We start from the raw sequence: 12448 nt of genomic DNA on the forward strand, positions 1-12448 counted from the left end.
CATTAGTCCAATGAAACGTCTTTGTGATGTTCCACGAGCTGTCTACCGGAAGTTAATCCAGAGTGTGCCAATCATGTGTTGCATTTGTATGTGCAGTATTACGAATGTTCTGACAGTTAAGTTTATTTCCATATTTTTTTTCCATTGTTCCCTTATTCGTTTCCATAAGTACATGTAAATACTTGACAAAAATCACAAAAATAGGACATTTCGGTGCCACTTCACAGCCTCATGTAGTGCTGCGAAATCGAAATCGAAATCGTAGCTACATGTACTGCTCTGCATTTACCATAGTCGGACATGCAGATAGCTACGATTCTTACTTTCATAGTGTTCTTATAAAGTCAAATGCTGACTGCACGCTCCACCAAAGAGCAAATTATTGGATTTTTCCATGTGACAAAAAATTCTAACAAACAACATGTGTTCAATAATCAGTCTAAGCACTCGTCAAAATGAGAGTATTTGACTGAAACGTAAAACAATCATGAAAACAAATTCATTGTCCGAAAAAATCCAACTTGCCATAGCGCGAATGTGATCCATGTTATGCTAATACATCTTCGCACCATCATCTCATGCTCCCAATAAGTGTCTGGATGGTTGCCAAGGAAAGATTGTTCCACTTTTCATTAGGACCATTGCTGAGTTGGGGGAAGGACAGGTCGTCATGAGAGGCGATCTGGAGCTTGTTCCACATGTTTTCCATTGGGTTGAGGTCTGGTGACCGGGCTGGCCACTTCAAACAGACAATGGTCATCAATGACCCTGGCACGAATTCCGGGGTAGAATAGGTCTTCAGCAACCCATGCTTGCCGTAAAAGGGGACTCTGCTTGTCGTAAAAGGCGACTAACGGGATCGGGTGGTCAGGCTCACTGACTTGGTTGATGCATGTCATCGATCCCAATTGCGTGCATCGATGCTCATGATATCGATCACTGGATCATCCATGGGCATGAAGTCGATCTCACATACTCATCCAGAATGTCATCCCTGTAGCGCACATTTGTTATTTTGCCCCGCTGTAGGAGGTGGACATCGTTTCTTCCAGCTCTACGAATCCCACCTAAAATCATGATTGAGCCCCTCCATTGCGGTCGTGGTGTACTCCTGAAATCTTTCTCCTTGTCTACGCCACACTTGGGCACGTCGATCTGTGAAGCCAGACAGTATATTGATAATATGTGAAAAGTACTGGTCCTGGTCTGTCCAATTGACGTGATCTTCAGCCCAATCCAAACGTGCCTGCCAGTGATGTCTGGTCAGTAGCATGTGAACGCATGCCCTCCGTGACCGGAGACCACCCTCACAGAGACAATTACGCACTGTCTGAGTAGAGGTCCTTTTGAGGTTACACAAATCATTGTGTACCGAGATATTTCAGTCTTTTATTTGCAGTGGATTCTTTGATACATCAAAACTTAAACCTTAGCAAACTTTGAGGAGTATATTTCGAAGGTTTTTTTTTACTTGATTGCTGTCTTAGTAACAATAACTCGATCCCGTTGGTTTTTTTTAATCATTAACACTTACATTGCCAAAGGAAAGGTTAAGCTGTATTCAAATGTAAATGGTTTGGGAACAAGGGGTATAAAAATCAAGGTATTCATAAGTTTCCTGCATTCCATTAATATAAATGCATGAACGATAATTTTCAATCTCAATAACATTGTGACAAGTATCTGATTTTTCTTCAAAGCCCGCCCTCCACGAGCACCATTTCAAAGTACAACTCACACTGTATATAAATCAACAGTACTTGTCTCGTTTACGCAAACTTGACCATCGAAGCTTTGAGTAGATATTTGTTCACACTTTCAACCACTTCGTTAATATATGAAGTCATGTTTTCGAAACTTTCAAGATGGCGACACTACTGAGGTAGGCATGTAATTCATAGTGTTGAATAAATCAATATAGTGAAGCTACATTGATGATCGTAAATATGTGCAATGACGTTCGTTACATTGTCTTCCTTTGTGTATATGTTTTCTGCAAATCGGTGATATATTGACACGTTGAGTAGTTACAGATTACCGATAGACTCAAGCAAACGTGTAACGTCATAACACCACCACTGATTGCACGTGAATCTTTCAGTGTGTAACAGCACCTGTCTTATTGTTGTAACCAACATGCATAGATAAATCAGTATTGACTATTATAATACGTGAATGGCTAGAGATCATTGTTTAAGAAATGCGTGACATTTCCTCTGAATAGTAATGGACAGGAAAGATAACTCTTGCTTAACAGCTGGTTAGTACAAAAAGTGGTAAATCCGGAGGTAGACACGGTGGGATCACTCGCCACGGAAGCAAGAATCCCATTGAGAAGAAATGATTAACTAACGAAGATAGCTGCATGTGTGCTAATACTCATAAAGTGAAAACAAGCCATTCCACCGATAAGGAATATTACTTACACTAGTTACAACACTACCTGCCTGTACAACAATGCTCAACAATACAATTCATGATTTCTAAGGGATATATGACTTAGTCTCTTAGTCTTGTTGGAGTGACACTTGTACTCTTTCTTCTATAGATATTTCATTGGGAACAGAAAATTGTTTATTCCATTTTTTATCAAACTCCCTCAAGCTGTCTTGCTTGGAAAAGTGAATATTTCAGAGTTTTGTTTCACATTCTTTAACACTGGACACATGTTTGTAAGTTAACGATGCCTATTTATTTGTAATGTTATTCAGAGCACTGAGCAGACAAAACCTGCTGAGTCTGCGATTGCTGGGCATCAACAGTAGGTAAGTAGTTGCACAATGTCGTCTTTATTTATATTATATATTATCAGTCCCCGCTGTATTCCGCGGCGCAGCGGAATACAGGGGACGGGCATTCACATCCTTACATAGCCTTTACATGTAGATTTACGGAGTCTGTCAAGTGGAATCCAGGAGAACCAGTCCTAATTTTCTCTTGATTTTGAAGAGGGTTGCCTCTCATTCTGCTTACAGCTCATTACATAATAGTTTAAACAGGGGATAGGTTACACATGAACGAATGATTACCGAACACCTGCCTTCCCTTTCCCATAATAGACTAGTCCTTTTAACACACATTGTAAAGACCAGTATATGAAGAATGTGAATACATATCAACCTATCTTGTCTCATGACACAGTGAGAACTGGCTTCTGACATTTGCTGCAGTTAATTTACTTAAATTTAATTTGACTGGTGACTTAACTTTTTTTATGTCAAGATGATATATATGAACATATACTGTACTTACGATGTGGTGTCATGATAAGAATGTTATGTTGTCACACATGAAATATGATGAATGCAATACAAATGAAAGATGAAAGACGTTTAAAGGTGGAACTTGTTACCCAGCCAGGCGCCCGCCGTCATTAAAGGGCCTGGTCGGCTCGGACTTAGTATACTGTATCTGAGTGGCGTATGCATGTAAAACTGCGCATCTCGTCTCAGTGGGCTAGCATGATAAATCGGCATCGGTCCGGACTTGTACAAGCAGCCACACATACACACACGTACATGCACGTCGCTATTTAAGTGGAATAATCTTAAACGCGATGTTAAACTCCATTTCACCTCACCTCCTAATACAGTTTCGGAAAGAACAAATTATAACTTTAGGAGTTAATCTTCAAACAGTGTAAAACAAAAGCTAATGCAGATTCATTTATACCAGCATCAACAAAACTTCAGAATATGCCATCAGAAGTTACAGAGACAACATAGACCGTTATAAAATTTACGAACTTGCTACAAGGAAGTTTATGTACTGGGATACACTTGGATTTAAATTATGGAAACAGATTATGTCAAATTATTCACAGTCGCCTCACACTTGATTGCAGCCATCTCAGATCAGTATAATAGACATATTTTGGATACTAAAAATTGTTCCTGAGGAAATCATGCCAAGATGTTTTACATTTCTTGGTTGTGTGTCGATTTTCGATATTCTTCTAAATGTAATTTATCAACATGGTTACTCTTTACAAACAGTGCTTTACGGAAATTCGTATTTAATCAAGGAAGATCAAATTAAATTATTAGATTCTATTCAAAACATCATATCAAAAACTAGTAGATTTCAGTTTAGTAAATGAATTAATTAATATAAAGTGCAAGTATATTTATCATATATACACATCTAGCTTGGCATGTATATTTCATTTGTAACATTCAACCTTCACTGATGTATTTAATAGTATCATGTATAAAATTTGTTTGTTGTTTAACGCCGCACTCAGCATTATTCCAGCTGTAGACGGCGGTCTGTAAATAATTGAGTCTGGACGAGACGATCCAGCGGTTGACATCATCAGCATCGATCCATGCAATTGGGATACGATGACATGCATCAACCAAGTCAGCGGGCCTGACCATCCGACCCCGTTAGTCGCCTCTTACGACAAGCACGGTCGCCTTTTACGGCAAGCATGGGTTGCTGAAGACCTATTCTCTTCACGGGTCTCGTATATTATGTTTTAGAGCGGTATGAACACGATTCGATTGTTCACCCATCCTTTTCACTTTTGGGTTGGGGTTAGGGTTCTATTTTGTGAAAATAGATAGGTAATAATCATACAAATGAACACAAGAGTATAATTACTTATGTGATATCAGTATACTGTGTCAGGGTGGGGTATTCCTGTGAAACTGCGGCATGGTATCTTGGACGCGAGGTTAAACCCCATTTCACCTCACCTATTAATACAAATATCCATAGAGTATTTATTATACTGTTTTGCTTAAAGGGCCAGTAATACCCTACTTAGATCCTTGCAGAAGTTGATATTTTTCAGGTACAATCCAATTTACTACCTCAGTCCTGTTTCAGCAAGGATATACAAAGGAGTCAGTATATAAAAGTGTGTTCATTACTGAGAATATTAACTAAAAGTGTAAACAATCTAAGCATAGTTGTTAAAGGGTCCTTGTGTGGTTTTAGTCTTGTAATCTGGTACAACTGATCCCATTCGGCACACAAATAGTTCCAAGTTACCACGTCTTCACATTGGTATGCAGTCTGTCGCTGGGTGACTGGGGTTATCACTGTTCTCAACTTCTCATCTGTCCTCAACAGGTCCTCACTGGGGCTCCATTGTAATACACAGGACTGTGTGCGGGTGTGGTAAAACATGATAGGCTACGTTGCTGATGACAAACGACACCTGTAACAATGAATGCAATAATAAGAATACACTTGTCCATCACACAATGCACGTAAAGCCGTAGCAGACTAAGTAATAATCTACTACACTTATAAGATGTTAATGATGTGAGATTCCACAATTAGAAGCTATGGTATATCCTTTTTTGTTGTTACATTTGTACATATAATATAAATATGGTACAATGAACGTAATATTATGTACGGTAAAATTCTTCCAATCAGAATCATACATTTATGATAATATGTATGTATCTATACCCGGTGGATCCAATTTGGGTGTATCCGGGTGGTTATCCTCATGGAAACACAAAATTACCTAGATCACCACAAGCACGCATACCATCAAATGAATTACATCTTATTGGCGCCGTGCTCTATTTGTTTTTGGTTTCAGAAAGTGAGGATGAGGGATCGTTGGAAAAATGTAAACAAACTTCCAAGAGAAACTTTATATTTGCCTCACATGTGTATATAATGATATGCGTACATGCGAAATAATTTAATATTTATAAAAATATTTTTTAAGCAATCATATCTGTAAATTATTACACTACACAAACATGTTTGTGTTATTCGGCACATGAGAGGGATTCACGGCCTGTCCTAGACCGGTTTACCTGACCTAGAGCGCTTACGCTCCTCGCCTGCAGCCTCGAGGAGGCGAAGAGAAAGTTACCAGACCAGCTCTATCCGACCTATTTCCCCATACAACATTTCGCTGCGGTGAAACGTTGACCTGTTTCCGTGAAGCGGGTCTGTCTGTCGAGAGGGTCGGGTACAGGCCTACAGCATATCGCTATGCGGGAAACATTGATCCAGTATCCGTGTAGCGCGATATTAGCACGCTGGGACAGTGTATATAATTAACTACATGAGTAAACAACCATCAGGGAGGTAACTCCCATAGAGAAGTATGGCTCATGGTTAAATATAACTAACGCACTCACAACGCCATGGGTTTCAAGTTTAACAATTTCTGCATGTCTCCACATAACTACTTTATTATAAAATAGCATTACAACAATGTAACTATTACTTTGAAAAGATGAATTCTTTTAAAATATTAAATCTTTACCGCTGTAGATATACCTGTCAACAGTATCATATATAGTTTTGTATACCACTATGATTGTCAACTTATTACCCCTTGTTCCTTGAAAACAATAACATTTGTTTCAGGACGTCATTGGTGTGAAAACATAATAATTACTAGTTTTGTTTTCATAATGTTAGTTTTCTACTTCTATATTACATAAATATTTAAACTGAAATGTGCCATAATTCTCATTTCTGATTCTTAAAGCACGTCCCACATGTAATTTACCATTTGTTTTACCTTCTGGGTTTCACATGTGTGCTTTATGACAGTGTAGGTACTTGCCTCAATAGGTAGGTATAATAAAAAAATGTTTGCGCTATGTTGATCCTCTGGATCAAAGTTATCTTGTACAAATACACTCACCATGCACACCCACACACTGGTATAGGTGTCATGTTTAAATACCACTAAGGAGATATAAACATTTATTCATACATCATACTGGATTAAATAGAATACAATGATAAATTTCAAACTACTAGCCTTTACTGGTCCTCTCTTTTCCCCAGTGCAGAGTGGAGTGTCATTGAAAAGTGCAGAGGTGAAAACAAAGGGTTTTAAAAGTAGGGCACTGAGATTTCAAACTAGCCAATCAAGACAAAACCTGGGCCTCCACATTGATTAGATAAACAAAGATACTTGTCTACCCTACATTGATGGGGGACAGGTAAAGAGTAGATCTATAATGATGATACTAGCTTACAACTACTTAAATATCTTATGCAGCCTGAAATGAAGACATATTGAAATGAAGACATAATTATTGCAGATACATCAATAAATATACTTACTTTATAAACCTGAAATATATACAATAAATAATTGATAGTTACTGCATTATCTGATATATACAAATAACATTGTTTATTTCTTACTGGAGTAGAACAGCTAAATAATAAAACATGATCAATTTATACAGCAGCGTTAGAAATTGGCACTAGTCCTGTAGTCCTTACCAAACTGCCCAATGGTAAAGGTATCCTAAGGACTAGTAGAAATTTGCCCATTTTAGGGGTTTTGCTCTATGTTATCATTAAAAGGACTAGTGGACAAAAACTGTTAGTTCCTAACCCTGTACAGACGCTAGTCTATCACACTTATGAGATATCGTCTTAATAAACGCACTATTCCCTCGACTACAAATAATATAAATGCTTCTGCTCGTGCGGTTCATGCACACAGTTGGATTTGGGAGGTCATATCTAATGGTTTGCATGGTGATCACGTGCATCAAACAGCGTGCACTACATACATGCACATCCAGTAACTGCATCGGCGGATGCGACTTATCGGCAGAGTCCTTTTGGATCAGACAAGACTAAATCGTAGAAGAAGACGGGTTGTTGGAATAGTTCATTAAAAGAGTTTCAGACATAAAATGTTGGGCATTTTAAGGCAGTTTTACTCATATGACAGATGAGCACACACCAGAACCATTTCTGAGCTCCGGGGGTTCAGCAGCTTTACACCGACAAGGGTAGTCGTTTGCCCTGCTGATGCAGCCGCAAATGTCATACCAGTACATAGACATATGTAGATAAAACATACGTTTCTAAAATCTTACTTTGAGTGATGTTGATGCGATGATCTGTTTTTGAAAGATTTATATAACATTATTTTATATCTGTTGAACTCTAGGTGTAGTCATACATACGGACATTGTAGTTGAAGAGCGAAAGTTATGAGATTTGCACTCGAAGTAAAAACTATATTTTTGCACATTCTTAGGTCGGGTGACCCCTGACGGGATCGGGTGGTCAGACTCGCTGACTTGGTTGATACGTGTCATCGTATTCCAACTGCATAGATCGATGCTCATGATGTCAATCACTTGATTGTCTGGTTCAGACTCGATGATTTACAGACCGCCGTCATATAGCTGGAATATTGCTGAGTGCGGCGTTAAACAACAAACCAACCAACTCAGCCATTTGCTGTATACATGCTGTATATATGTTTATAACGAACTAGAGTTATAACAAACTAAAATTAGTGTCCCTCTTAGGTATGCTCAGAAATGGTTCTGGTGTATGCTTTTAAACTGCGTAATACTGCTTTAAAATACGCTACATTTTATGCCAGAAACACTTTTAATGAAGTATTCCAACAACCCGTCATCTTCTACGATTTGGTCTTGTCTGCTACAACAAGACTCCGCCAATACGTCGCATCCGCCGAAGAAGTTGTATGTTGATGGGTGTGACGTCGGTACATGAACGTCCTGTACACAGGGTTGTACCGGATGCACACTATTGCGTCGAATGCGCATACACACTGAGCAAGGATAAATAAAGACAGCACTGTGAGTCCCAAGAATTAAAGGCTCGCTGTCATTGCATCCATTTCAGTTGTGGCCATGATAGCAAGCACATACAATTTTATGACTATTGATCATTGTTTTCACTTAAACACTCATGTTGTTTCAAGCAGGGAAAACACGATCCATAATCAGCATAAAGCTTTATGTTAGTTGTGTGTTCAGTAGTCACCCGAGAACTCCCGTTATCATCCCTTAGACCCTACAAATAATAACTGAGGGTACCCACGACTCACAAATAGAAAGACCAGGTAAATCCCTGCCCTGGTGATGAAATGATGGTGTCTCATTGGACAATCGAAACTAGTACAATTGGTGGTTTTAAGGTATTTGACGGTACGATCCCGTGGCAGTGAACATATAACTGTACGTACATGGCTTCTTTCAGATCCAGAGACAGGTCCTGTCCGGACAATGATAAAAGGTCACGTTTTTCACAATATTAGTATTTCATTAGAATTAACCTGTCGTGACTGGGTAACTGATGTCTGTGTTGCTATGGTTTGCGCAGGATGTCCATGACGTCATCGCGAGGATACGAGGAAATGAAACAATACTGGGAGAAAAACAGAGCCCTGAGTCGTCCACTGTCTCCCTTCCTCACATACAAGTAAGTTCATAATGCACGGTGCATCGGGGTGTGGATGTGTAGGGGCGTTGTGACAAGGAGGGTCAGGGGCGGGGTGGGTAGGGGTCAGGTTACAAGACCTCAGGGGCGGGTATGGGAAGGGGTCAGGACATCAGGGGCGGGGGTGGGTAGGGGTCAGGACATCAGGGGCGGGATTGGGTAGGGGGTCAAGAAACGGGACAGGGGCAAGGATGGGTAGGGGGTCAGGACATCAAGGGCGGAGGTGGGGAGGGGATCAGGACATCAGGGAGTGGGTGGGTAGGGGTCAGGACACAGGACAACAGGAGCGGGGTTAGGTAGAGATGGCATGGCTTGACACAGAGAACATCGGGGAGAATTTTCGTGATTGTAGATAACAAAGACTGCCAGTCAGCCAGTACTGTCACCATACACTGCTTAACTACATATACTCAGTGACTTTCTCCTCTGTTCCAGACCGCACCTCGTGATGAGTATGTCTCTCACACACCGCATCACTGGAGTGTATCTGACTGTAGGTGAGTGTCACTGGAGTGTATCTGACTGTAGGTGAGTGTCACTGGAGCGTATCTGACTGTAGGTGAGTGTCACTGGAGTGTATCTGACAGTAGGTGAGTGTCACTGGAGTGTATCTGACTGTAGGTGAGTGTCACTGGAGTGTATCTGACTGTAGGTGAGTGTCACTGGAGTGTATCTGACTGTAGGTGAGTGTCACTGGAGTGTATCGGACAGTAGGTTAGAGTCACTGGTGTGTATCTGACAGTAGGTGAGTATCACTGGAGTGTATCTGACAGTAGGTTAGAGTCACTGGTGTGTATCTGACCGTAGGTGAGTATCACTGGAGTGTATCTGACTGTAGGTGAGTCTCACTGGAGTGTATCGGACTGTAGGTGAGTGTCACTGGAGTGTATCTGACTGTAGGTGAGTGTCACTGGAGTTAATCTGGCTGTAGGTGAGTGTCACTGGAGTGTATCTGACTGTAGGTGAGAGTCACTGGAGTGTATCTGACTGTAGGTGAGTGTCACTGGAGTGTATCTGACTGTAGGTGAGCGTCACTGGAGTGTATCTGACTGTAGGTGAGTGTCACTGGAGTGTATCTGACTAGGTGAGTGTCACTGGAGTGTATCTGACTGTAGGTGAGAGTCACTGGAGTGTATCTGACTGTAGGTGAGTGTCACTAGAGTGTATCTGACTGTAGGTGAGTGTCACTGGAGTGTATCTGGCTGTAGGTGAGTGTCACTGGAGTGTATCTGACTGTAGGTGAGAGTCACTGGAGTGTATCTGACTGTAGGTGAGTGCCACTGGAGCGTATCTGACTAGGTGAGTGTCACTGGAGCGAATCTGACTGTAGGTGAGTGTCACTGGGGTGTATCTGACTGTAGGTGAGTGTCACTGGAGTGTATCTGACTGAAGGTGAGTGTCACTGGAGTGTATCTGACTGTAGGTGAGTGTCACTGGAGTGTATCTGACTGTAGGTGAGAGTCACTGGAGTGTATCTGACTAGGTGAGTGTCACTGGAGTGTATCTGACTACCCCTACTCCCTGTCTGTCTGTCTGTCTGACTGTCTGTCTGACTTCACTGCGTTGTGTTACAGTTGTGTCCTGGGTCACTGTTCTGATGCTGTGTCTCCCAGAGAGCTACCCCTACTCCCTGTCTGTCTGTCTGTCTGACCTCACTGTGTTGTGTTACAGTTGTGTCCGGGGTCTCTGTCCTGATGCTGTGTCTCCCAGAGAGCTATCCCTACTATCTACAGATGATCAAGGATTTGTCCCTGGGGCCAGCTATCCTCACCGGGATGAAGTACTCGCTAGCTCTGCCTGTCGCATACCACTTTCTGAACGGAATCAGGCATTTGGTGAGTACTCATGGAAGACCGGGTTTGCCAAATTCAGATTTTAACATCGCGAAAGTAGTCCCATAAAGTTCAGGGTACACAATCAGCCGACCACAGCCTGAACGCAAGTCTGCCAACATGTTTCATCACATTGTCTGCAAACATTGGGGAGAAAAGGCAAACACTAGGTATAACAAATGTTATATTTGGGATAACACTTTCTTAGTAAAGTACAGATTCCGGGATTCGAACACTGCCAGAGTGAGTCACCTAATCGCCATTACACAAAGTCAGCGATATAACCCACCACCGAAGCTTCCACAAAAATGAAAGTCCGATAACTGATTGTCTAGATCACGTATTTGTGTACCCCTCTGACAAGTGTCTTTCTTTCGGCCATGGGGGCCGTGCCAATTGACACTTGTCCTGGCGATTAGGTGCCTCACAATGGCAGTGTGAGTTCGAATCCCGGATGGGACTCAACCCAACAAAGTGCGAGAATCTGTACTTTACTAAGAAAGTGTTATTCCAAATACAACATTTGTTACATTTGACCACTTGCTAAATGGCATTGTGTGTTGGTAACAGTAGGTATCTGAAATATGTCAGATAAGCTACACTGCCATGTGTCTCTATTACTTACATCAGCTTGAAATAGACATGGACAACATTATGGTGTGAACGTCCCTCTCCTTCACTTACCATATTGACCGGAAAACCGTAAAACAATGCGTTACTCACAGATCACCTTTTTAATATCAAATACACACTTTGCTTAAGCATGACTTCAATACTTTTTGGCGTTTAAGTAAGTGTGATCGTACAATCCGTTGTGCACACTGCAACTCCGCCAGGCCTAACGGGGGAAAGACTCGGAATGAAAACGGTATCTAACGACGACTCATTAGTAATCTATATATACATTAAAATTATCTGACCTAATTCATGAAATTAAGAAATGTTACACTTCTGTTCCAGGCTTGGGATGCCGGTTATGGATTTGGAAAGAAAGACATGTATACCTCTGGATACCTCGTCTTAGCGCTGTCTCTCGCTATATCATCCATGATGGTGTTTATGCTTTGATGTTGGCATTCCACGGCCTTCAGGCCTTCGTGACCAGTTGTCACTTATTTAGGTTACGTTAGTTCAACCACAAGGATGTTGCGACAAGCAGAACCAGGCATGAGCAAGAATGGAAAGACTGCATGTATTCAAACTGAAAACATTCACAAATACCATTCGTATTTAGTAACTGTCGTAAACAGAATACAATATGGTGACGCATCTTAAGGGTTAAAACGTCTTTCTATTAATACAGCCGGAATGACATGAGAAGATATCAAATAAGTGAGTAAAGTTATATAGAATGAGAGAATCTGGTTACGATATCAACAGTCTGCGCAATCGGGGTACGATGA

The 12448-nt window shown here is 41.0% G+C and overlaps 1 protein-coding gene across 2 annotated transcripts; it reads left to right on the top strand.

Annotated features, from left to right (window-relative positions):
- The first annotated feature begins 1838 nt into the window (after nucleotides 1-1838).
- LOC124125367 (succinate dehydrogenase cytochrome b560 subunit, mitochondrial-like) lies at nucleotides 1839-12315 on the top strand. Of its 2 annotated transcripts, XM_048398377.1 has the most exons (6): nucleotides 1839-1882; nucleotides 2712-2765; nucleotides 9097-9195; nucleotides 9649-9710; nucleotides 10885-11048; nucleotides 12006-12315. In XM_048398377.1, exons 1-6 carry the CDS (start codon nucleotides 1866-1868, stop codon nucleotides 12111-12113), a joined length of 504 nt encoding a protein of 167 aa, XP_048254334.1. In that variant the 5' UTR covers nucleotides 1839-1865; the 3' UTR covers nucleotides 12114-12315. The 2 variants fall into 2 exon arrangements, with proteins under 2 accessions (XP_048254334.1, XP_048254335.1); XM_048398378.1 differs by lacking the exons at nucleotides 1839-1882; nucleotides 2712-2765 and adding an exon at nucleotides 6026-6063.
- Nucleotides 12316-12448: the final 133 nt, after the last annotated feature.

This window comes from Haliotis rufescens, unplaced genomic scaffold, assembly GCF_023055435.1.
Source record: "Haliotis rufescens isolate VD_foot unplaced genomic scaffold, xgHalRufe1.0.p SCAF_18, whole genome shotgun sequence".
In the NCBI taxonomy this organism is placed as follows: Eukaryota; Metazoa; Mollusca; class Gastropoda; order Lepetellida; family Haliotidae; genus Haliotis; species Haliotis rufescens.